Source organism: Python bivittatus, unplaced genomic scaffold (genome assembly GCF_059951505.1).
Source record: "Python bivittatus isolate LINGU-HERP-01145 unplaced genomic scaffold, Pbiv_v1 ctg000020_np1212, whole genome shotgun sequence".
Lineage (NCBI taxonomy): Eukaryota > Metazoa > Chordata > Lepidosauria > Squamata > Pythonidae > Python > Python bivittatus.
The window spans coordinates 80,408,845-80,434,809 of record NW_028277030.1 but is presented as its reverse complement, the minus strand read 5'-3'; the positions used below and the strand labels follow the sequence as shown (position 1 = coordinate 80,434,809).

The 25,965-nt window shown below is 37.0% G+C and overlaps 1 protein-coding gene across 15 annotated transcripts in view; it reads right to left on the bottom strand.

The window, feature by feature from the left end:
- ARID1B (AT-rich interaction domain 1B) overlaps window positions 1–25,965 on the bottom strand; it is a 414,597-nt gene that overhangs the window by 53,648 nt on the left and 334,984 nt on the right. For 10 of the 15 annotated variants that reach the window (XM_088142352.1, XM_088142359.1, XM_088142353.1 and 7 more), the window contains 3 exons: window positions 23,939–24,118; window positions 13,589–13,916; window positions 11,686–11,814 (listed from right to left, as the gene is read on the bottom strand). In XM_088142352.1, the coding sequence (XP_087998478.1) occupies window positions 11,686–11,814; window positions 13,589–13,916; window positions 23,939–24,118 (637 nt within the window). The remainder of the gene's footprint in view (window positions 1–11,685; window positions 11,815–13,588; window positions 13,917–23,938; window positions 24,119–25,965) is intronic. The other 5 variants (XM_088142372.1, XM_088142398.1, XM_088142411.1 and 2 more) reach the window with 1 other exon arrangement.

The following is a 25,965-nucleotide window of genomic DNA, read 5'->3' as shown; positions in this document are numbered from 1 at the left end:
GTAGAGCACATATACATGCAAAAACTGAAATTCTGAGCCAGAGCTTCTTATGAAATTTAATACAGAAAAAGCTATCTTAATGTGAGTCAAAGTGTAGGGTTACCAGATCTGGACTGCAAAAAACTGGATTGTCACTAGATGGCCACAAAGATATATTTCTGCTGTCATCTAGAGGGTGTCCAGATTTTCGGAAGCCAGTTAGCTAGCTCAGTCGAAACCTAGAGCTACCTTCTTCAATAATATTCTGTTGTTTGGCATGAGCTCTTGAGGCATGAGCCAAGGTTGTTTTTTTCTCCTATTAATTCCTTTAATTGGAGAGAGAAAGCGTGTGAGTAAATGAACACTACTTAGAACCTTATGAATATGAAATAAGTAGTTCTCCACATTCCTCTGTATATTCTATTGCATATATAGAGTTCCCCAATGTACATATCCTGACAACAGAAAACTGTTTATGCACTTTGGATTCTGCTAGGCTTTCAAGTGATCATGGCTACATTACTGCCAACATCCCTTGTTTGCCTGACAGAGGGTGTGAAGTATAGATAACACTATTGTGTTATGAAATACTAATGACTGCCACATTTAAGTCAGAGTTACTCTTGATAGCACTGTAAACAGAATTAACCTGAAGCAGGTTGCTTAGTGACTGTGGATGAAGGACTCAGTGAAATGTGCACTAATTTGCTTTTATCATAATAAGAAACTAGTGCACAGCAGTTTCTTTTAACCTACTGCTGAGTAGCCAAAATATACTAGCTATTAGCTTCTACAGCAAGAACTGAGCGGTGGGGTATGGCGTGTGTGTGCATGTGTGTGTGTATGTGCATATAAGGGAACAGGGAATATGCTATCCAGAATCGACAGTAATACACCCTGAAAATATACCTGCTATTCATAAAATTACACTGTATTCATATAGCATAGTTGACTTGACTCCAAATCATCTGGAGATGGAAACAAGAAAATAAGGGAGAATAAAAAATTTAGTTTTTTGAATCAGTGGCGTTAATTTTAATGAAACAGATACTGGTCAAGAATGTTTGCTGTAAACATTTAACCTTTTCTTTTTTCCACAGAACTTTAAAAAAAGAAATTTCAATTTGGGTAACATTATGACTGAAACTTATGGGACATGTTCTATTGATATTAATGGTCTATGCAACGCAAATCAATACATGCTTATTTCAAGCTTGTCCCATTGTGTTCACTGAGGCTTGTTCTCTAGTAAATTATACTGAGAATTACAGCCCATTCTGGAGGAATACATTCACAGTTCATAATCAAACAGCACTTACAGAATTGTTTTGTTTAAAAGGCTCCAGTTTAGCATAAAGACAGATGCTTCTCAGTCAAGGCTGACTTTAGCTTCCAGTTATTCATAGTTCTGATTAAAACTCAAGGATTTTTTGCCTAAGCAAGAAACAATTGTGTTTTGGATCTAACACTAGATCGCATCTATTTATGTTCATTTGCCAATGGATTGGATTTTTCTTCTCTACCTGCAAGCCTCAATGTAACTTCCATGTCAGCTCCTAAGGGATGAAAGGACAGGAATAGAAGGCGAACTTTTTGTATGTGTGAGCTTAAATTTGTTTAGATAACACTGGATGTAGTCCTACTATTATATCCACAATTCTGTCAAATGGTTAACCTGTTTTGTAACTGGGCTCAGTATCAGCGCCAAACTCTGCAGACACCATGATTTGTCCATGCTGGCATTTCAAGTACTGAAATTTTTAAAGTAAACTCAAGTTGGCTGCTGGCTGTCAAGGCAGTAAAAACACAATAGAACCGATGCATCAATATGGGGGGAAAAGATCTCTTAAAAGATGAAACAATTATCAAAACAAGGCTCTAACTGTGTATTTTCTAAGTTTAATTCTATTTATATCTTGGACTTCATTTTAAAAAATCCCAGGGCAAATAACAAGTATATTACAGTCAGCCAACTCAGATGATATTAAACATAATAAAATAAAATACACTGCAGAGAGAACAGAGCCTCAATGATAGATCCAAACTCCTTTACTACTATGGCCATTAAAAAAGTACAGAATCCCTCAAGTCAAGCTTGATGCCTGCCAACTGCTTTCTTGGCAACATTACAGAAACAGTTTGCCTTCCTCTGGGAATTCTTTTTTCACTTTTTAGTCTAGCCAACAGCCCTTCATACTTGCCCAACTAAGTCTTTCTAACCAGAACTAGAGTCCCTTCCTGGAGACGACTATCTAATGTCAGGCCCTTCATGAACTTTTCCTAAAAGGGGGACAAGAGAAGCACTTCACCACCCCCCACTGATACTTTTACTTCATTCCATGCTATGCTATGCTATGCTATGCTATGCTATGCTATGCTATGCTATGCTATGCTTTGCCACTGTACTCTGTTCTGTTCTGCTCTATTTTATTTTTCACCTTTATATCCCCCAATCCAAAAAGTCTTGGTGGCTTGACTATAACAACAAAACCAAACATCCATGGTACAACATCCTTATGAACAGTAAAACAAACCACCCAAACAGAATACTACATTCAATAAAAATAGAAAGTAATCATGGGATGATAAATTCCAAGGGAAAGCTCTCTGAAATAATTCCGTCTTTTAAGGCTTCTGAAACATTAACAAACAGGGGGTCAGCCTAATCTCGACCAAGACTTGGTTCCCCCACAATTAAAGACATTTTAGTCATAACTGTATAATAATTACATAATAGTAATCAAAAGATTCAGTGGCATACAACACAATTCACAATATAAAACACCTGTGACATAGAAAAATAATAATAATCAGAAACAGAGAACATGCATTAAATTAACTGGAGCGACATACATGTACAGGTTCAATCAAGCAATGGTGTCAACTCCTTAAACAAAGCCCAAAAGTGCTCTGAGAGAGCTCTGTCTTAACCAGCAAAGCAATCAGCATTGGAGCAAGTCTCCTCTCTAAGGAGAGGCTGTTCCTTAATATAGGGCCATGATAGAAAAATAGTGCCTCCTGGTGTCTTCCTAACCTCATGGAAGTGGGGGAAGATCAGCAATTTTTTGCAGAATACATGTACCAGAACAGTTGAATCTGACTGGAGAAGGTGGTTCTACAAGCATCTCAACACTAAAAGCCATATATGGCTTTATAGGTTGAAATCAGCACTAATTGCACCCATAAATGTACTGGCAGCCAATGCAACTGTACTTTGATCTAGGTGCCTAGTGCCATTAATACATGGCCTGTTACATTTTGCACCAACTGTAGTTTCTGAATGGCCTTTAAAGGCAGTTCCATGTAGAGTGCATTGCACTAGTCCTACTAGGTAGTAATGGGAGCATGAATTATTATTGAAAAATCCTCCTGTTCCAAGTACTGGTGCATCAGCTGCAGCTGGACAAAACTACTCTTTGTCATGGCTTCCACCTGGCCGAGCAGTATCTATCCTGTTGTAGAAGGGGTTACATAGTAGAGAAGAGGCACATAATTTGGGGTAGTTTGGGATCTAGCATGGTCACTGAAGCCTCAAGTGGCCTTGGAATCTTACGTGCCTTTTATCAGTTTAGACTACACCCAACAATTATAACTCTACATAGATAAAGATAACTTCACCAGTTATTCACACTGAGCTAAATTCCTGTTTTGGATGTGACACGAGGGGCTGCCTTTGAAATCAAAAACTTCAACAAGTCAAAAATATAGCGACTAGATTTCTAACTAGAATTGGTTGATGCAGTCATATTATGTGAGAACTCTGCCAACTGCACTGGCTGCCAGTTCATTTCTGAGCTTAATTCAATGAGTTGGTATTAACTTACAAAGCCCAAAAAGTTTGGGACAGGCTCTCTGATGGAGCAGCTTCATCTACATTTACCTGCCAGAACCCTAAGATCTTCACCTGAATCTCTTCTTAAGATGTCCCCACACAATTGGGCCAAGCACAATGCCACCAGGGAAAGAGAATTTTGACCAGTCAGGTCCTATCTGTAGAATGCTGTCCTCAGAGATCTGGTCTAGTGCTTACATTACAATCTTTTCTGCACCAGACTTTTTAATATTTTTTCCCACATATTAAGGACCTTCATATTTTTTAATGTTTAATCATAAAACTTTAGTATTTTACTGCTACATTACTGTTATACTGTTTGTACTAGTGCCCTTCTTTTTAGCCTTATTTGCTGTAATATTTTCTATGTAGGTTTTATGTTGTTTGCTACGGTTTGTATGTTTTTATTTTTTAAAAAATTATGTTTCACTGATTGAACACTACTCTGGGAACTTGTTACTGGTTGGTATAAAAGCACACTGACTTGCCAATCAGCCCTTAATATTATTATTAAGCATAACAACTTTAAGGATAAATGGAGATTTTTTTCTGCCATTGGGTTTCCTAAAGCCAAATTAATATTCTAACCTGCTGTCACATGGCTATTATTACACATTACATAAATAATATTATGTCCTTTTCTTAATAAATTTATAGTATGTGTGTGTGTGTGTATATGTGCATGCATGTGTGTCTCTGTGTATGAATGTATATGTATGTGTGTGTGTGTATAGTGAAAAGTTCCCCCACACATTACACAAAACAGAGCTAAAGCTCACATATGTCAAAATAAGAAGCATCTTAGCATTTTCTGTGAAAACACCATCAGGATCAGATATATATATTTCTGGAGATGAACTATAAACAAAATGCCTTAGATTGGCAGATTTCAAGATTGTGAAATTATGCTGTGATTCTGAGAAGTCAATCTAAACCAAAACTTAACTATGATATATATGAGGTATACAAATACATAACTGACAAACCGGTGGCCCCAATTTTATCCAAACCCAGAATTATCACTTTATGAATGCTAGAGGGAGTTGCAGGCCAGAGTAAGATGTTGAGATAGAAAGCAAAGACATGTATTGCCCATTCGTGGTACAGTCTTTCTTTAATCATCCATGCTGCTTCTTTAGCTCCATTACTGCCGTTTTTTCAGGTCCCAGCCACTTTTGTGGAATTAGTTCACTTTTGATATAGTACAATAATTACACAGAAAACAAGAACCAGTACTGTTGGAATAAAGTCCTTTCTTACTGTATCCGTGAGCAAAGAATCTCTTTATATTTTCTTGATACCCCCCTTTTTTTTACAGAGCTGTCATTTAATTCGTTATGGCATCTGCCTTCCGGAATGACATCCCCCTCCCCCGAGATCCATATTGCTCCCACCTTAGTGACTTTCTGAAATTATTAAAGACATTGTTCTCCCAGACCTTGGGACAGGATGGCTTATGGTTTTGTTTTCTTTGTTTTGGTGATACTGATTTAGCCTTCTGGCCGGGTGTGGGTTTTGCTATATGCTGTTTTTTTTTTCTTTTTAACTGTAAGCTGCCCAGAGTTGTTCAGGAGTTGGGCAGCCTCAAAATTGAATGAATAATAAATAAAATTAGGACAATATATAGAAGTCATTTATTTGATCTTCACATTTAAAATGTGTCTAGGAGACTTAACCACTTCCTAAAACGCCTGAATAAAAAGATAACAGAAGACATAGTCATATGTGTTTGTGTGTGTATGTGTAATTTATAACATATATGTAATATATTATGTAAAACACTACAGATATTCCTATTAAAAATGAAAGGAAAAGGCGAAAGGAAATGCCAGGCTTCTCTCTCTCTCTCTCTTTTTGGTTAAAAAAATCCACTTGTACATCTGCTAAAAAACCAAATAGGAACAAGCATGTATAGTACATATTTTAATTTGAGAACCACTCAACAGCAGGAATCAATCCATCCATTAATGAACTGAAGCCAGCATTGAGGCAGAGAGCAGCAGCTGTTTAACAGCTCATACTAACACTATACAGTGATTTAGGCCAAGAAGCAAACTCTATGTCATCCAACTGAGTCTTCAAGGGGATTTATTTTTGGAAGCCAAAATACAGCTGCTTTTATTGGAAATTACTGCTTAGACAACCAAGTAATACCAATGAGAAGAATTATAATTTTATTTACTAAGGTCCATTAGAATCTCAAATTTGGGAACTGCAGGATCAGGTTTCTGTGCACAGAAAGAGTTAATTTAGTATTACAGAAATTAGGATGGCACAATCATAGATTAACATAGCTGAAAAGAATCATTTAGCCTATTGAGTCCAGCCACTTTCTCTATGCAGGAATCCCAATTAAAGCATCCATGATGGACTGCTGTCCAAACACTACTTGAACTCAGTGCAGTGGAGTCCCACTTCCCTGAGTTATTAATTCCACTTTAAATTGCTTTTGCATTTAGGAAATCCATACTTATATTTAGTCAAACTCTGCCCCCAAATAACGGAAATTCACTATTCTATAGTCTGCCCTGGAGATAATAAGGAACAGGTCCTGGTTTTCTTCTATGTGACGTATTTTCAGGTACCTGTAAAGTGCTACTGTATGTCATTCCAGTCTTCTCAAAGTTAGACATTCACAATTCCTTTTCTAGAACCCTGAATTTCTTTCCTGTCCTTCTCTGTATCTGTTCTAGTTCTAGTTTGTCTCAATCCTTCTTAAAATGAGATCCATAGAACTGGATACAAAATGGAAGGCAAGCTCTGACCAATAATATCAATTAATTTAAACAGTTGTTTCCTATAATTTGGAAAATATATTTTTGCTGATGCAGCAAAATATAGGCATATGCCTTTTCTGCTGCTTCATATTTAGTTTGGAAGCAGCTTTTATTCCAAAATCTATCTCACCAGTACTACTGCCAAGCTAGATATCTCTTATTCTATACCCGTGTATTTGTTTTCTGTTCCTAAATAAACAACTCTATGCCTTTGTTAAATTTCATTCTCTTATTTTCAGCCTATTTTTAACCTACCAGTATTGTTCTAAAATTTGTGTCTTCTGACATTATTCTACCCAGTTCCATATCTTGTCCAATTTAATAAGCCCTCCCTCCACCTAGCCATCAGTCATTAATAAAAATCAAATCAAAATTAAGTACAATGACTATGATTTGCTACACTACTAGAAATTCTTCTGCATCAGAAAATTCACTCTATTATTTATATAAATCAGGACGTTGGTTTAATGTGGGAATTCATTGTCCAGTTTTGCACCTACAAATAATTTTGCTTGCTATACAAACACAGGCAAATATACTAGGAGTATTAAACTTCTTCTTGTGGAGAATACTGGAATATTGGAAAATAAGCTTCGTATTTTAGCTACTGAAGAAACAAAAAACAAACAGCAACTGCAGACTTCACATAAATTCATTGCACTGCTTCAACCTCTTTTGCTGTATTAAATGTGCATGCTATGAGTTGCTTTTACAATTGTAATCTCAAATCTCATGCATCAAGATGAAATGGATTGCATATACAGACCATACAGTCACAATTTTGTGTAAAGTTATACATTCAGTTGGGGAAAAAAAAACAGCTTTATCAAATTTAACACAAGCATATTGCCTTGTAAAAGTTTTTGCCCTATTTCTTCTCTTTGACACTTAAATGTATTATGTCTGTTAACAGTATTTCCTTGCCAATGGCTGTTGGTCCATCAGCAGTCTTACATGCTCAGGACTCTGGAGAAAATGTGGAAAAAGTGCTTTGCTAGCACCAGCAATATGAAATATGAATAACAAATAGAGGCACAGCACTAGATAATGCTGATAGAGGACTCAGCTCTGTGTAAAGGAATATATATGTATATTTGTATATGTATACAGTATGCACAGAGAGACAGAGAGAGACTGAGACCCTGTTATATAAGTTTATACTGTAATGCAAAGAGAATTTATATTCTGAACTCATCTATACAAAGAACAATCAGTTTGCATTTACAGTATTGTATATCAGGAAAAAAAAGAGCTGTACAATTTTTAATCACCTGATTTAAATTTCAGCACCACATTGCAAATCACATTTTTGCTATATTGCCACCTCACTATCATTGAGGTCATCAGGCTGAGCAAAAGTGAATACATCCCTGGTTCTCCTAGTGTCTAATATTGATTATTGGCATGATAAAATAAATGATTATTTCCTCAAAATGCTTTTAAATGATTCAACTGCCTGACATAACAACCTTATTAATTCTCAATCCCAAGTACGCATGCGTAGAACCGAAGCCTGAGAATGCAGGAAGCATATATGTGACAGGGATATGTTACGTACAGGAAAGGATCATGGGCCATGAGCATGATACGTGTTCAGGCTACAATGAAATTCTGATGCTCAGGCAACAGAGGAATGCCAAGTTCCCTTGTCTGAGCACAGGTTTCCAAGTTTTTCTTTCCAATGGCAGCCCTGTCAATTTCTAGGAATTAGGAACTCTCCCAAGCAGCAATCTTCATGGGTCAAGGAGCTGCAGCCAGCAGTAAAACCAGTCCAACTCCCACAAGGCCCCCAGAAACCTCTTGCAAGAAGAGGAGCCTGACTAATCCTAAATTCCTAAGGTCTGCAATATGCATTTGTTTAACAGCATACAAGGGGCTTGACAGCCACACAAACAACCGTGACTTCTCACCATTTGTTAACAGGACTTCAGAAAAAATCAGGATTTAACCGCAACCCAAATGAAGCACAAACGGCATCACAAAAAGACTCTGTCCCTTTCTGTCAGTGAAACTGCAGCTGAGAGGTTTATTTAAAAATAAAATTGCCACTTTTATGAGAACAATAGAAGAGTTCTGCTAGTGTTGTCTCAAGGCCTATGTACTTCCACACCATGGATGGGCACTCTCGGGATGTCAAACGTGAAATTCACAAGAAAGCTCTTGTTCATATTCGCTGGTAACTGGTCTACAGCAACCTGGTTCAAACAACTGTTAATACATGTTATGGTTTGTTGATTTGTGGCTGGTATTATACATGAACCCCCCCACAATTCTTTCTTGGAATGAATTCTTATACCACAGGGAAAAAAAGTTTACTGTGGTATAGGAGCCAGGTGCCTCTTGGATACTGCAAATAATATGCTACCATAATGTTTAGTAGTCATTCATAGCCTTCACTTTTTGGAAGCTTCCAAATTGGTCGACATCACTATATTTTAGTTTGACTATGGGCTACGTGAAGAAGCATTTCCTTTTATTTGTCCTGAATTTTCCTCTGAGCTTCATCAGAATCTACGATTTCTTATTACAAGAAAGAAAACCTTATCCATGTTCTCCACTATGCATAATTTGATACATCTTTATTACGTATTTCCTTTCTAAGCTAGTGTTCATTTATTTGCCACGGTAAGGACTATGGCAATCTATACTAACAGATGCTACCCATGCTTTCTATTCAGCAAACAGTCCTGTGGTGGGAGGGAGGGGGGAAATGGGGGTATGTCTTCCATTGTTTAAAGGACTTTATTAAACCAAAGATGCTTCCTTTAGAAATGCTAAAAGCTACAATGTGTGTACTCAACATTGTCTATCTGAGCCAGTGTATCTCAACTTGGGTGCTCATCAAGAGACATTCAAAATTGGAAAACCCTTAAAAATTTAATTCCGAGTTTATTTGTTGCTTTTATTACTTCTTCATATCCAAACAGTTGAGAAAGTCTAAGGCTCACTTCTTGTTGCCATCCTTCATTTTTATAGTGCACTCACTGTATCCTTCCATGGTAATTGCAGAGATTTGTCACATGTGAGCATACTCTCCTTATCCATTATATACAGCTTCTGAATGTCTTTGTAGGGATGGAGGGGGGAGAGAAGAAAAAAGGAAAGCAATTTAACTCTTTACGACACCTTGCTTTTTCAAGGTTATTTGCTGCTCCCCAAGAACAGACTTATTATTTGGAATGATGGTCCAAACCACCATAAAGAGAAGAAGATCTTTTAACTGGGCTGGTAGTTAAAGTAGTACCTTGATTACATAACACCCATACTATTAAAACCAAACCCAAACAAAACATTTGAATGACTGCATGGAATAAAATAAACTGCAAACAGAAATTCTGAATGGACTACTTTGAGTCTATATATAAATGAAGCTGGAAGACCACATTAAACATCTATAAATTTCAGTTCTTAAACTTTGTGACTCAAGGTGTTAGAAATATCTATTTTTGGAGGGAAGGGAGAAAAATTGTCCAGGCATGAAGTTTATGGTTGGGAGTTACACAACAGTGGCCAAAATGATACCCTGTATGTACAAAATAGCACTCAATAAACTAGGAATCTACTTTTTCAGGAACAAAAAAATCATGTTATTTCAGAAATAATACAGTAAGGTACAATGCTGAATAAATTGTTAACACAACATACGTAGAAATGTCTGAACTGTCTTTAAAAAAAAAAGTCACTTGCCTGGAAATAAACTTCACTGAATACAATGAGACTGATGACTATATATAGGAAATGCTGTACGTTAAATTTTTGATTTTAATTAGAAAAGAAGCATTCTACATCAGGATAAAGGATATAACCATCTGAATCTCAGAACTTGATCATCCAAGTTCTGGTTAGCTAGCTGATTTTCTGCCTCAGTAGAATTGAGTTTGCTTTGATGCATGCCATTTAAATTAATTTAACAATGTGACTTGCCAAGAAAAAAAGCCAAAATTGCTTTCTGAGACTAAATGGGTCTCCTGAATTTGCAAGAGCCTAGATTGTATTCCACCTTCTTTTAATCCCATAGCCAAATATAAATGTCCATAGTTTTAATGCAAGTATCATTTGAACATTACAGTTCTCTGCAGCACAAATGATTTACAAGTGGTTCATCCCTTATGGAACTTACCTATTTTATTTATAAAATGATTTCATAGCTTGTGGTATATGTAAACACACACCCACACTCCATTTTGAGTGAACTTCAAACGCTCTCCAATATTATCTTAATAAGGAGGAACCTTGCCTGTGTGTCTATGTACACATAGACACAAATAAACTTGTACAGATCAAAGTGTTGTAACAGTTTGTCTTGATTTTGGGGGGTGTTAGAAAAATCAGGATTTAAAAAATCTTGAGTTTTCCAGGTGGCCAGTCCTTTAATCATGAAGTAAAACTCTATGTTTTGAAACTAAGTTATAGGACTGTTATGTTAGTGATGTGGTACAAAAATAAAACCCACAAAAATCTTACAGTAGGAAAGTTATGGGATAAAAATACAGGTGTAATTAGAAAATAATTGTCTCTACCTCAGTTAGATTCATGCTAGCAAATTCAAGTTACACTGTTTAGTGGAGGAATTAGTAAGTTGTCCCCACCCATTTGACATAAACTGTCTAAATGCTGATATCATGGCACTCTGTGTAAGCCTTTTATTAACTTAGCTTCTGCAATATTCTTTTCCTGTCAAAAAGTAGAATGTTTTACTCCAGGGGATAGTGAAATGTGATGATTATCAACAATACAGTCATGGAAATATCAGTGTTTCATGGTATTGCTCCTAGACATCAATGAAAAAAAAAATGGAGGACAGGTAATGGTGCAGAAAAACGCAAAATTTAATTCACTTTCAGCCGATGGAAATCTTCACTTCCCTTTCAGGCATGAAGGGAGAAAGCCATGCCACAAGCCATGCAGTACAGGTGACATGCAGTTTTTTAAAATCATATTTGACACCGTTAGTAAAAACAAAAACAAAACTGCTTTTCTGATGCAAGTACTATATTTGTTCTTGGGTGCCTTCTGTAGCCAAATGGCAGCTAAATGGCAGTACAGAAAAAAACCTGTCAAGATTCCACAGCAAGTCCAGTCGATGTGGCTACCTACCCGTACTGGTCAGGCTGATGCATCATGGGAGCCTGAGCGTTGCCATAGTTGGGATGCTGTGAAGAAAACATGGGGCGTCCGCCAGCCCCAGACTGGCTGGGATAAGCAGGCGACCGAATGTATGGTGGCCTAAAGCAGAACAAAAGAACAACTTCTTTGGATTTGTATTGGACCACAAGCATGGACCAGATGGCAGGATTCTTCTTGTTTGGCAAACAGCCATATTGCTTTCTTTTACTCTCTGGAACTAAGGAGAAAAATGCGGTGCTTCCCAACTGTTAAATGGTGGGTTCATCTCATATTCCCTATAGATGTTTCCTTTTGCAATAAAGGTCCATGACTTAGCCATTCTAAGCCATTGGTAATGACTTAGCCATTCTATAGCTAAAGAGTATAAGAGGGGTTGCTAGGAGATGAAAAAACTATGAAGCACTGTACTTTGATCATAGAAAGTAGAAATTCTAAAGCAAATTCTAAAACATGGAGTTATAAGATGCCTCGATTATAAAACTAGAATGTTACATATTCCTTATATTAATTATAATAATTTATAACACAATTGATGCTGTGAAATGCAACACTTGATTTGACTGAAAATGATCCTCTTTTAAAATTAAGAGTTATTTTTGCTTCTACAACTAATGTTACTTCTGTAAAACATGGATTGGTCAAAGCAAAAAAACAAAAACAAAAAACAAAAACAAACTAAACCCACTGGCCTGCTAAACTGCACAGGCTTTAGGTTATTTTCATGAAACTGTTGGTTTTACTTATTAAGAGGACACATTAACACAAACTAAATTGCTGTTTCATAAATTATGTTCCTCACAGTTCAAACAAGATATACATTCCTAAAGTGATAAAATAAAGGTCAAGCAATCTAATAAAATATTCTTACCCTTTCTGGTAGTAATGGGATTATCTGCATTTTGAGCACTTACTGGTAATGTATATATAATGCAATGAATGCTTTTTTAAAAAAAAAAACACCAAATATCCAATGTTTACACTTTTTGAAGTATTATAAATATGCATGTTGTTTTATATGCATATATTTAATATACAGATGTATATAACAGTAACAGTAACAGTACTGTTTTGCAAAGTAATCACGAAATCCCTTTTTCTCTTAATGAAATATCCACTTATTTTAACACAGTGAAACCAAAAGATACACGTGTCCAAAGAACCTGCGTACACGTGTTTCCAATAGGTGCCTATGGGGAAAGCACTGGCAGCACATGGGGAAAGCAGACTTTGCATTTTTTATAGATCTTAACAAATTGCAATCCAATCCAAAGTTTAAAGAGTCTGGAGATATTATTCCAGAGGAAGGAGACTGCGGTTATTGGGCTTGGCAGACAGCTTACGACTTGTCTGAGGAAGAGCTTTCTCATTCTAAAATGACTATAGAACCTGAGTGTAGCAATCTAGGTGCAGGACCCACCTTGTTGTTCAGGATGGCAGAAACAAATCAGATATTCTGGTTAATTTACAAAGGTTGGTTGCTAAATGGCTTAGGTTCCTTTGCCAATGGATTCAGATAAGTGTTCTGAAAGCCTTAGATGTCCAACAGTTATGATTCCAGTAATGCTGCATTTTCCCACAATTTATCTTACCACCTTCCCCAACAATTTATTGTACAACTTACATAGACTAAAATGTATCCTTTCAGAATGGCACAGGTTAACTGCAGGTAGTTTAACTTTTAAATTGTGGGATTTCCTTCTCTAAATATTTTTTGTTTCATGACAGAAAACGTGCTGTAAAATGGTCAACGCCCGCTCCTGTCATTTTGGATTGCTTCAGCCCATTGTACTGTTTTCTTCTTTTTGCACACAAATCCTTTTTACTTAGTATGTACACTGTCAGTGCTTTCACGTCCTTCCCCTTGGAAGCATACCTGCTCTGGGCGGAGTTGGCAGCAGCTTGCATCACGGCTGCAGCTGCCTCCTGGGCCTTACGGTTCACAGTTGGCATGGGTGGTCCCATCCCAGGGCCTCCTTGCTGAGCCATGCCTGGAGAACTGGGTGTCATGCTGCTCATATTTCCAGGAAACGGTCTGCTCTGCATCCCAGCTGATGGCATTCGTCCCAAGGGAATGGTACCACAAGGCTGGCCTGGACCCTGTCCATGCATCTGGTTGCTGGCATTTAAACCCATACCAGGTCCTGGGCCACTGTAACTTGCGTTGGTCACTCCAGAGTATGTTGGCTGTCTGGAGTAGTTTCCTAAACAAAATAATAGAGAAGAGGAAAATGAAGTTACCAGTTTTGAATCTATGGAAAGAGCTTGCTGGAAAAACCTGTGAGTTGAAATAATTTAAGCAGTGCAAAATATGCCTAGGGAATCCCTAGCTAGTATCCAATATCCGTTAGGCATTGGCATTGCTAGATCTATACATCTGAAAATTATGTGTTTGCATCAATAGGGATGTATGGCAAACATATGGAAAGCCTGGTGGAGGAGTGTGAACAAAGACAGGCTGTGGAGGAAATGGCAGCTGCCTTGTTAATCATCTTGCAGCACCAGAGCCACTGAGTGGCAAATGCAGAAGTAGCAACAAAATGACACAAGGAGAGAACTCACAGTGATCTAGCTGGGTTGGTATAAAGTGGCTATTCTTTGTTGTTGTTCTTTTCCTTTTAAAAAAAGATTCCACTAAGGAAGCCTCCCACAAAGATTATATCCCTTCATCCACATCCTACACAGGGTAAGAAACAGAGAGCGGAACAAATGTAGTATCCCATCTTAGTATACAATTTTGTTTTGCTTTTTAATAAGAGGTCTAGTCTGTTGGGTTGTCTGCTATACTGACTGTTATACAAGTGCTGTGATAATGGGACCAGAATGCCTCTTGCTTAAATGTTACAGCTCCCTTCTGCCCTTTAAACATAAATCGAACACCTCTATACATTGGTATTAGAAGGCAAGGCTATAGGGAGTGATTGGCACATTGGGTTCTCACAAGGGAAACATTTATTTATTTAATCTATAGACCACCGTATCCCGGATGAGTCTGGGCTGCTTTACAAAATTCAAACAACAATAAATACAAAACAAGCCCCACTGTCCACCCAGGAGTCTCCAGATTTTATTTGTTTTTGAAATGTAAGATAAAGTTTTTCTTGTGTGCTTGACTCCTGGTGACTACAGGGGTTTGTCCATGCTGTTCTTGGTAAGGGGCTTTTCACTTTGTTCTTCCAGGCATCTGATTTCCCAGTGTAGTCCTCAGCCTTAGGATTTCCTGATGGTCTCCTACCCAAGTCTTAACTGGATTCAACCATCTTCTTAATCCAGACTTCCCACCCAACTGATGTTCCTGCAGAGCCCTAGATTGTCATTCAAGTATAATGGATACACCATTCCTAGAAAACTTAGTTACTGATGCTTTGCTCCCATTGAGCACTGTTCAATACCAACACAATCATGATTAACAGGGTTAGTCTATAGTTTACTATCTGCACCATACTTACAAGTATCTATTAAGAATCAGGTTTCATTCTACACAACTGTGTTTGCTGAAAGCAACAAAAAGCATTTCTATTCATATCAGAGGTAGACCAGAAACCATCTCTGACATTCTTCTTGGCTGTTCCTGATTTGGCATTTCACCTTAAGAATTTTCCACACAACTACAATGTCACCATACAGCAGCATGAGGAAACTTGAGGAGCAGAGGGAAGAACACTGCAGACCGAATAGATCTCATAAACCCTTCATTACCTAATCCTGCTTTACATAAATGTGAACCAAATACTGCATTCAGAATGACATATAATTAAAACAGAACTTCATCTGGTATGACAGCAAATTTTGAGGCTGCAAGTATGCTTTTTTAAATACAAAGGTTCTGTTAAATGAAAGCCAGGATGGCAATAATGTGATAATCTTTCAGAAGAAAAAGATGTAGAGTTCTCTCAACATCTAAATAAATACCAACAATAAATGAGATAGAAAGCCAAGAAAGAAAAGTACAAACTTATTTTCATGTTTCTCTAATAGATTCATAATTTGCTGGCAGTGGGTTTGACAGCAAGCAGATGGATGCGCCATTAGATTCAATGAATGGAGCAGATGCTGAGTTAGTCCCCATCAGCTGGGATATCAGGCAGCCAAGTGCAAAAGCCCACACTTTTTAAGTGAGTACTCTTTGGTGCAGCAGCCTTGGAACATTAATAAACAGCCCATTCTTTCTTCAACCAATGGAGTTCAAATTCCAGCTCAGTTCAGCAAATTAGAATGAAATCCAGAAGCATTGGAGCCTCATATGGAGGAAGAAGCTAAGTTGCTAGTAAGCTGAAACGTATAAGAGAGCAAATAAAAAATAAGGAAGATAAGAAAAACATTAACATTCTTCTATAAAAAACGTGGGCAATAGGAGAGTTTGAAACTTTGTTTTTGGTAGTTGCTTGATATGTTCATTCCTAGGTGGCTCAGTTTAATTGACCTTGCAAAATTTTGTGTTAAGAGCCAAATTAAGAAACACATTGCAGCTCAAGTTTGATTTCAAGCAGTTTCAGCACTGCAACGTCTTAAAAACCTTTCCTTGCCTTTTACATGATTATATCTGGCAAACAATTAGACACTTTTAACATACACCAATAATGTGGGTTACCTAAATCTGTTTGCAAGTCACTCTGGTGAAAATCTGTTTTCTTATCTCTACAGTACATGCTTAATTTTAAGCACTAAAGAAATAATATTATTCCCAGTATCAAACAAAGAAACAAATTAGAAAACTGACTTTAATTCTATAAAAGATCTGTGTAGATTCTAGGTAACTTACTTGTTATGAGCTATACTACGTAACAGATAATTACACACTTCATTTGCCAATGAACTTTCACCTTAGAAGTTAAAATTAAAAAAGCACAAACAGCTACCAATTGTTTTGGTTAAAATGGATCTATGCCATTTTATCTTTCATGAATAGAAAAGCGTAATTCTAACACTAGGCCTGTGGAAAAAAAAAAATCAAAAGGAGCACTTTGCAAAGCATGCTTGCACACGGGGTGCACCTTCCTCTTCAAAAGTGTGAAGGTAGCCAAATCCTCTGGAAAGCTTGGAACTCTGAAGGCATTCCCTTGTCATGGGTGTGTGCAGCTCAAACCACACTTTGGCTGGGACTGCCAGCAAACTGAAGTGGTTGTGCAAACACATGGTTGCACAGACTGCCAGGGAGAGCTGTGTGAATGCTCCAAAGGATGTGTCTGCTTTAATGCTCTGAGGAAAGATGCTTCACTTATGCTAATTCATTTTAAGATGTGTTCCCTCTGAATGCTTTGCTCAACCCTACCTGATAGTACTTTTATATACATATGAACTTAGAAATTAGGTATGTTGTTTTTAAAATAAAATTTAGCCTAGTAAAAATTGCAGGGAATTTCCTGTCTGCCACCAGCTCGTGACTTCCAAAGCCCGACATCCAGAACCCTGTATGTGAAGTGGTGAGGGGGCTACTATACAAATACTGTGTTTGCCACGTGACATTAACAATGTTAATGAAAGTGGTATTTCACTTCTTACTCACCCTTTAAAGTGAACAATACTTCAAGTTACGAATTGAAACCATGGAAATTAATGTTTTCATATTCCCCATTCTTGCCTGAAGCCCAGATATTTATTAGAGTGGCACATGCAGCATAAAGCAAGCCTGTGCTGATGTGTATGGAATGGTGAAAGATCACGCCTTCAGAATTCAACAAGAAAAAAGAAACACTGGGATAAATGATTAACTGTAGAGGGTTGTTTTCTTCAACGTTAGCATCTACTCTAAAAACTAAGTAATCAACCGTTTAGGATTTTAAAACTGAGTTGAATTCTACAAATCAAAATGGAAATTCAACTTGCACAATTGCTGTCACTCAGCAGTAGACCCATTTCACAATTCTGAAATATCACAGCACAGATATTCCATGGCAGGATTTTAATTAGAAACTAATCACTTTTGGTTGATTCCAAATCAACCATGGGAATTAAATAACATCAATGTATAGTACAGTACAGTTTAAAACACAAAGAAAAAGTAAACTGAAAAGTAAACTGAGTGTATGGGGGGGGGGTTGGTTGTGTGTTTTATTATGACAATGATCTATCTTTTATTTATTGTCTTTTATTTTTTAAATATATACATGGTGCCTTTGTCCCCAAATGGAAACTAGGTTAAAAAGCTGATAGCAGAGATATTTATGTCAGCAATGAAACATTATATTACAAGGGAAAAGCTCCCAAAATGGAAGAACATCAGCAGAACAGTGGGAATAACTCCACTAGAGGAACTTTTTCTCCCCAAAATGTAAGCTGCAAACGGTGCATGTTTACTGGAGTACATATTGTTTTTCATGCACAAATTCTATAGTTAGGTAGATCCGTGGTGTTACAGAATAACATGGAAACTGCTCCAGCTATTTATATTCACAACATACGTTAGTTTCAACTACTGACACCAAAACTGTTTACTGCAAGAAATATTTATTTATTTAGTCTGAAGATTATTTACAATCCACTTGTATAATTATATTTCATTTTTATCCCAGGTAGTGATCTAAGCCTTTGGGACAAGAAACAAAAACACTGACCTAGTGCAAATAGCATCATGGTATTGAGACCGAGCCTTTGCTGAGGTACTATTTTTCTTCCTCAGTTGTTAGGTGATTTGCCTCCAAGTCAGAACTGGAAGCCCAGTTCAAACCATTATCCAATCCTGTTTCAAAGACTAAGGCCTATTCTGAAACGCTACAGCATAACAAGCTTCATTATCTCACACACAACATGAGATCTGGTAAAGGATCCCAGGATTGCAGTCCAACAATATTTGAGGTTTTACAGCTGGAAACTACATTTTGCCTACTGATGTCCTCTGTTGAAAACAAGAACACGAAATAAGGGCACTGAGCAAAGTGCATGTGAGCCTAAGGCCATGACAGAGAACCTGGGGTTGTGTGTTAAGGAATAGTAAGAATCCCCCTAGACTTTAAAATGGCAACAGTATTACTGAAATATATCCAAAAAGACCTTTTCTATCAATAAATTTGATTTATCTGGAACTGAATTTATACTTATGCAACTGAATCCTACAATGGAATTTCCATAATTGCAACAACATTTTTAAAAAGCATACACTATTACAACATCATTCTGGGCAAAATAACTTGGAAATGCAAACTAGCACAGCGAAAAAAAATATTTTGACTGACAACAAACTTACAACTATGTTATATTCAGAAATACTTACAAAACTTCACCTCATCACCAAATATGAAATGTTATCATAATGGAGGTGTTATTGTTCATGTTATCATTCAAATGGAGGACAGAAAACAAAATGTTTAAAAGGATATCTGGATATGAAATTAAAATGAATTCAGACTCAGGAAATGGATAGTAAGTAATTACTGTATAGCAATCACTCTGCAAAATTTACTGTGCATCAAGGTGAGATTTAGTTAATGTTATGCACTTTATTGTAAATGGTTTCATTCAGATTTAACATTTTGGACAAGCTTGAGAAGAACAAAAGTCCACAGAGGGTGAGCCAATAAAAATCCAATTTGAAACACCACAAAAATGAAGGAGTTCATATCCTCAAATTTAGTTTTTCATAGTTCCTCTAAGGGCCAATTTATAAATTGCGACCTTCATTCAGAGGCTGCTAAAAAAAGCCTTTTGGATCATTCAATCTTTCAAACTTAATATTTATTCATTTATATTCCATCTTTCTTTCAGCAAACTTATAGTGGTCCATAATGCAACTTCTTAATGGTCTCTTTCTCCATACACTGGGTTAAGCCAGTGCACGTTATCTCCTTGCCTTAGTACACAAGATGCAAGAACTTTCAAAGATCCCTTGCCTCGAACAATAAAAAGAGTTTTGTCTAACATATCAGGCAAAGAATATTTAAAAGTTCTGACATCTTGTGTACAGTTGTGTGAAAAAGAAAGCACACCCTCTTTGAGTTCTATGGCTTTACCTATCAGGACATAATAAGAATCATCTGGTCCTTACAAGTTCTCAAAAGTAGGTAAATACAGCCTCAGATGAACAACAACCCATGGCATATTACAACATGGCATCATTTATTTTACAAAAAGAAAGCCAAAATGGAGAAGCCATGTGTACACCTTATGATTCAATAGCTTGTAGAACCAGCTTTAGCAGCAATATCTTGAAGTAATCATTTTCTGTATGACTATCAGTCTCTCACATCGTTGTGGAGGAATTTTGGCCCACTCTTCTTTACAACATTGCTTCAGTTCATTGAGGTTTGCGGGCATTTGTTTATGCACAGCTCTCTTGAGGTCCCGGCACAGCATTTCAATTGGGTTGAGGTCTTGACTTTGACTGCTCCATTGCAACACCTTGATTCTTTTCTTTTTCAGCCATTCTGTTGTAGATTTGCTGGTTTGCTTAGGATCATTGTCCTGTTGCATGACACAATGTAGGCCAAGCTTTAGCTGTTGGACAGATGGCCTCACATTTGACTCTAGAATACTTTGGTATACAGAGGAATTCATGGTCGACTCAATGACTGCAAGGTGCCTGGGTCCTGTGGCTGCAAAACAAGCCCAAATCATCACCCCTCCACCAGCATGCTTGACGGTTGGTATGAGATGTTTGTGCTGATATGCTCACTCCACTTTGGTCTTGTCTGTCCAAAGGACAGTGTTCCAGAAGTCTTGTGATTTGTTCAGATGCAACTTTGCAGACCTAAGCCTTGCTGCTATGTTCTTTTTAGAGAGAAGAGGCTTTCTCCTGGCAACCCTTCCAAACAAACCATACTTGTTCAGTCTTCTTCTGATTGTACTGTCATGAACTTTAACACTGACATGCTAACTGAGGCCTGTAGAGTCTGAGATGTAACTCTTGCATTTTTTGCACTTTCTCTGAGCATTGCACAGTCTGACCTTGGGATGAATTTGCTGGGATGTCTACTCCTGGGAAGATTGGCAACTGTCTTGACTGTTTTCCACTTGTGAAGAATCTTCCTCACTGTAGAATGATGGACTTTAAATTGTTTGGAAAGGGCCTTATACCCCTTCCCAGATTGATGGGCAGCAACAATTGCTTCTCTAAGGTCATTGCTGATGTCTTTACTCTTTGGCATTGTGTTAAAACACACACCTCAGTACTCAAGACCAGCAAACTCCTAAAACTTCGGCTTTTATAGAGGTAGTCACACTTGCTGATGGTCAATTAATCAAGGGCATTTGATTAGCAGCACCTGGCTGCTACTTAGCCTCTTCATACCTATGGAAGCAGTAAGGGTGTACTTAGTTTTTCACACATGGCTTCTCCATTTTGGCTTTCATTTTGTAAAATAAATGATGACATGGTGTAATATGTCATGTGTTGTTGTTCATCTGAGGTTGTATTTACCTACTTTTGAGAACTGCTAAGGAACAGATGATTTTTATTATGTCCTGATACGTAAAGCCATAGAACTCAAAAAGGGTGCACTTTCTTTTTCACACGACTGTAACTCTGTCACTGAAGTATTTCTGATATTTATTTATTTATAAGCATTGTCACATGAGGCTACAAATCTGTGGACTGCTATAAGGTAGTATGTTTCCATCAACAATTTGGAGCATGTCCACCCTTCCTTAATATTCAGCCCTGGGCTATAAAACAACACCTAAGTCAAATACAGCTCCAGTTCCTCTAAATCCTTTTAACGTGAATACTGAAATGTTCTTGTAACTCTTGTAAATGGCTGCAACAGTTGATTGCAACTTTCAAAAATATATTAGTAGACTGATGTGATGAAGCTTTCATGCTACTAATTTTATCCATGTCTATATTCTTCATATCAAGGGGAGTGAAGACTATGAACTTCACCAGTATAATGTTTGGCTAATCTTACTTCTATAGAAAAGCACTAAAGCTTTCAGAAGGAATCCAGTGATCTTTTTATATTATTTTAAGATAACTGCTTTGGCAGTTTAGATTATGTATTATTAATTTTATTGTAGTTTTTTTCTTTGATTGTTGCGAGCCGCCCAGAGTTGTTAAGAGTTGGATGTCATACAAGTTAAATAAATAATAACAACTGACTTTCTAACCTATTTTACACAATGTTCCTCACCTTTGAAAGAGCTGCCTCCACCACAAACATGCATAAAATCATCACACAATTTCACTGAAATATGTCAGTTGATCTCTTTCATATTATACATGCTAACAACAGAGAGCTGCTTATTCTAGTAAAGTTGATATAAAAATGTGGGTTCAGAAAACATTTTTTAAGTTTGGCAGATAGCAACACAAAGTTGCAGAATATAACATTCAACAATGGAAGAGAAAAATGGTGAGCTGAGCACATGGCTGCCTCATTGTGTTACAGATTACTTACAATTTCAGGCAGCCCACACTCTTAGCTTTATGAGATTATGTTACAGTAATTGTTCAGAATATTCCATCATCTGCTAGGGTAAAAATAAGCTGGTATCACCTTGATCCATAGAAGAAGAATGGTCTAATTTATGATGGTGAGGTAAATGAAAGCTGCAGAATCACTGCTAGTTTCCTTCAAACTGAGCTTGATGCGTGGTGACTTCATGGATACAGTCATATATTTTCCCTTAACAACCATATAGAAGGCTTTGTCACTACTTTCTGGGATGCTTTTTCAGCTTCCCAATCTAGCCTACAGCCTTGATATTCCCAAGAGATCCCTCTTCCAAATACTAATCGGGTCCGATCCTGCTTAGTTTCCAAGCCTGTCAATCAGGAGCTGCTTCTTACTGAGAAGCCACAGCACAGTATTTTTTCAATTGCCAATGAACTGAGTAAATTGAACCATCTGTGCTTGAAGTAAAAAAAAAAAATCTTTCAAAAGAAAGGTCCTCATTCAGTTTGCTGTTTTTTACTGTCACATGGATCTAAGCCAGGCCCATCTCTTAAGTGCATTAATGGCTGTTGCACTATAAGAAAAAATCAGGCACATTTTGGAAGGCTGAGTTGTATCATTGCCAATTTTAGTACTCACACATTAAGAGCTAAACTAACACTGATCATCCACTCACTCTCAAATATATGCATGATACAATCTATCTAAAAACATTAACATCCTTAACTTGATGAGTTCAAATTGGTATCTTACACACATAGCTGCAAAACGCACAATAACATAATGCAAACATTTTTCCTCTAATTTCTTAGCTACTGAGGACAGGTCCATCACAAAATATATACATACTTTCCCCAGAGGAAAAAAAATTCCGATGTTTTGTGAAAGCTATTTCTGATTGTGAAAGATGATTAAGAATTTAGAATTCTTAAAGAATTCAGAAAACTATTTTGCATCTTCTACGTATATAGCTAATGAACAGTTTTTCCAACAGGAATATTTTTATAAAAATTCTTCTGGAGAAAAAAAGTATTAAGACTGAACTAACAGTTCCAATTCTACTTGGTTTCATTTCTATGTCTTTCCAAGAAGCATTTTTTTCCTGGACTAGAACCTGTTGTTGGGTTACACTCCTATCACCTTGGTGGATCTACTGGTTGGAGCAACTGCAAGCTACCTGCACTGCAATTATCTATAATGACGTCAGTGGAACTCCAGGGTAGTGTCAAACAGCATGAAGTTGCAACTATGCAGGGTAGCGTGGAAGGGGAGTCAGTATCAAACTGGAGGTGCTGAGATCTTGAAAATGTCCGTGGTTGATGTCAAACCTGGCTGGAGCTATTCCTACATCTTACATCAGTCCATAAACATTAAAGTTAAGAATTAGGGAAGAGGGAAGACTTATGAACTTGTTCTTTCCCCATCCCTGGTGTTCTCATATGACAGACACTTATGTTAGGTGACTCCATTACGACAGGCAATTACAACAATGATCACTTCTCCCCCCACCAAAAAAGAGAAGAAAATATTTTGCTCCAACCCATTATATGCAATGTGGTATTTCCAATCAGCTTTTAATAAACAAAAGCTGGGATAGGAAGTACATATTTGTATTCATTTGTGCTAGCAGTTTTAATTATATTTCAGGGAAAAAATGAAGGAAGAATATTCTTAAAAATTATATTTTATTACATTTAACTGGGATTTTAAAGGAAAAAATGGAAAAGCTAAGCATGTTTTAAACAACTATTTTCCAACGTGATCAAAAATAATGTTAGAATATATATAAAATGACCACCATCTTTTGCATATAACTCATTTTTCTGCAGAATAAGCAATCATGTACCAAACTGATTAAACACTGATTAAAACCAAGTCATTTCCTATGTTAATTATCTAACCTTGTGGTCCATATTGGCTCATCTGAGTTCCATAAGTACCACTTGAATTACTTTGTGGAAAGCTCCCAATTCCAGAATGCATTTGACCTCCAGGTGAAGGATGTGGTGACATAGAAGGCCCAGTCTGCTGAGGTGCATATTGTGACAATTGAGGGTTTCTTTGAATGCCTGTCATAAAACCTAAAGTTAAACAGACATGACAGAGGGAAAAATTAGAAACCTCCATATTAATGACTCAAGTTAAGGTTAATATTGAACACTGCCAGTACTTTCTTTTGTATCACGTGTCATTATCTATAAAGAGCTGCAGCATGAATTATAGAAGTATTCAAACCTTGGAGTCCCAAGTAACTAAACATGACGTTATAAATACAGTTGTAATGATATGGTTTGGACTTTATCACATTCACACAAATAAGACAACATTATACAAAGATGATTAATAAATATTAAAATAAAATTAGATGAGAAGACAGGAATTTCCAAATATATTTAATAGCAATTGTCGAAGTGTACTTTTTGCAAATCCCTTCTAATCTATATGAGGAATATGACAGTCTTTCAGAATACGATGCTATACACATGCCTATAATTCCTCCAGCATCCGTTGTTCATTTTCTGCCTCTGTAACACAAAAGGCTGCCATTATTGCCCTATTCTCTGTTTGAGGAGTTGTGTCCACTGCTATTACCAGAAAACACTTATCTGCTTCAGGAATGCTCAGGGTATGATTAAAGGGGGAATCCAAACTGTACATTAACAATTCATATAGAGAAGATCATGGTTTTACTACCTCTAATGGGTCTGTTAATCTGTGCATCATGTCACCACTACTAGCTCTGCCTGCTTCTGTCCCCCCACCATAACACAAGACCAGTGCAGATCCCAGCTCAAAAAAGATGCTCACCCCTGCTTTAAATGTAATGCAACTAGAAGCAAAAAACATCCAAGGATCTTTGATTAATGTTATGGACATTAATTTACATTTTAGTAAAATACTGTAATTTACCATAGACAAAAATATACACACACAGTTTTCCTCAACTCTGAAAATACTTTTGGCCACAAGAGTTCAGTCTATCACGCATCAAATGCAGTGCATACAAACATCCTGGCCTGGCAGAGCCAAAATTTTAAAATATCACAGTACTTAAATAAGATATATTCTGGCTGCTACTTCTTATAGCCTTTATGATTGGGGTGATATATTGTCAACAGCACCAAAATTTTGCATTTGGTCTGTTGCCTCCATCTCAGTATTGATTTTATTTACTTTATTCCTGAATTTATACTCCACTTTTATGTCTCTCTGTACCTTCAAGGTGGCTTACACAAATTTTAAAAAATACCACATATAAAATATAACTGTAAAAGCAATATAATTAAAATCAAAAACAAAATTTAAAACCAACATCCATATAATAGCATTGAAATAAATAGCAATTAAAAGCTTCATGAAAGAGACGTGCTGTTGCTACTTTCCTAAATACAGGGAAAAAAGGGGCCAAACATACCACCTTGGGGAGTGTGTTCCACAGCCTGGAAGCCTTAAGGAGAAGCCATCTTCCCTGTACCTGACAGATGAACTCTTGGTGGTGAAGTGTTCATCAAACCAGTCATGTTCATGCTGGGAGAGTCAGACCCTCAGGTAGTCAGGTCCTAAGCCATTTAGGGCTTTAAAGATCAATAGTAACACCTTAAATAATGCCCAGAAGGTGCCTGGCAGCCAATGCAGATCTTTCAGTACAGGCACTGAATGAGGTATATGCACTGATTGTCAGTCTAGCCTCCACATTTTGCAATAATTGTTATTCCCAAAGCATTATCAAGTATAGCCTCATATTATGCATGTTGCGTTAGTCAAAACAGATTGTAAGCAAGGCATGGAGAAATGTCACTAAACCTGACTAACTCAAAAAGCATTTCAGTTCACCAGCCATAGTTTTGCAAACATATTTATTTATTTTATTTAATCAATCAATTTATACAGCCACCCATCTCATGAATGTGACTCTGCTCGGCTAACA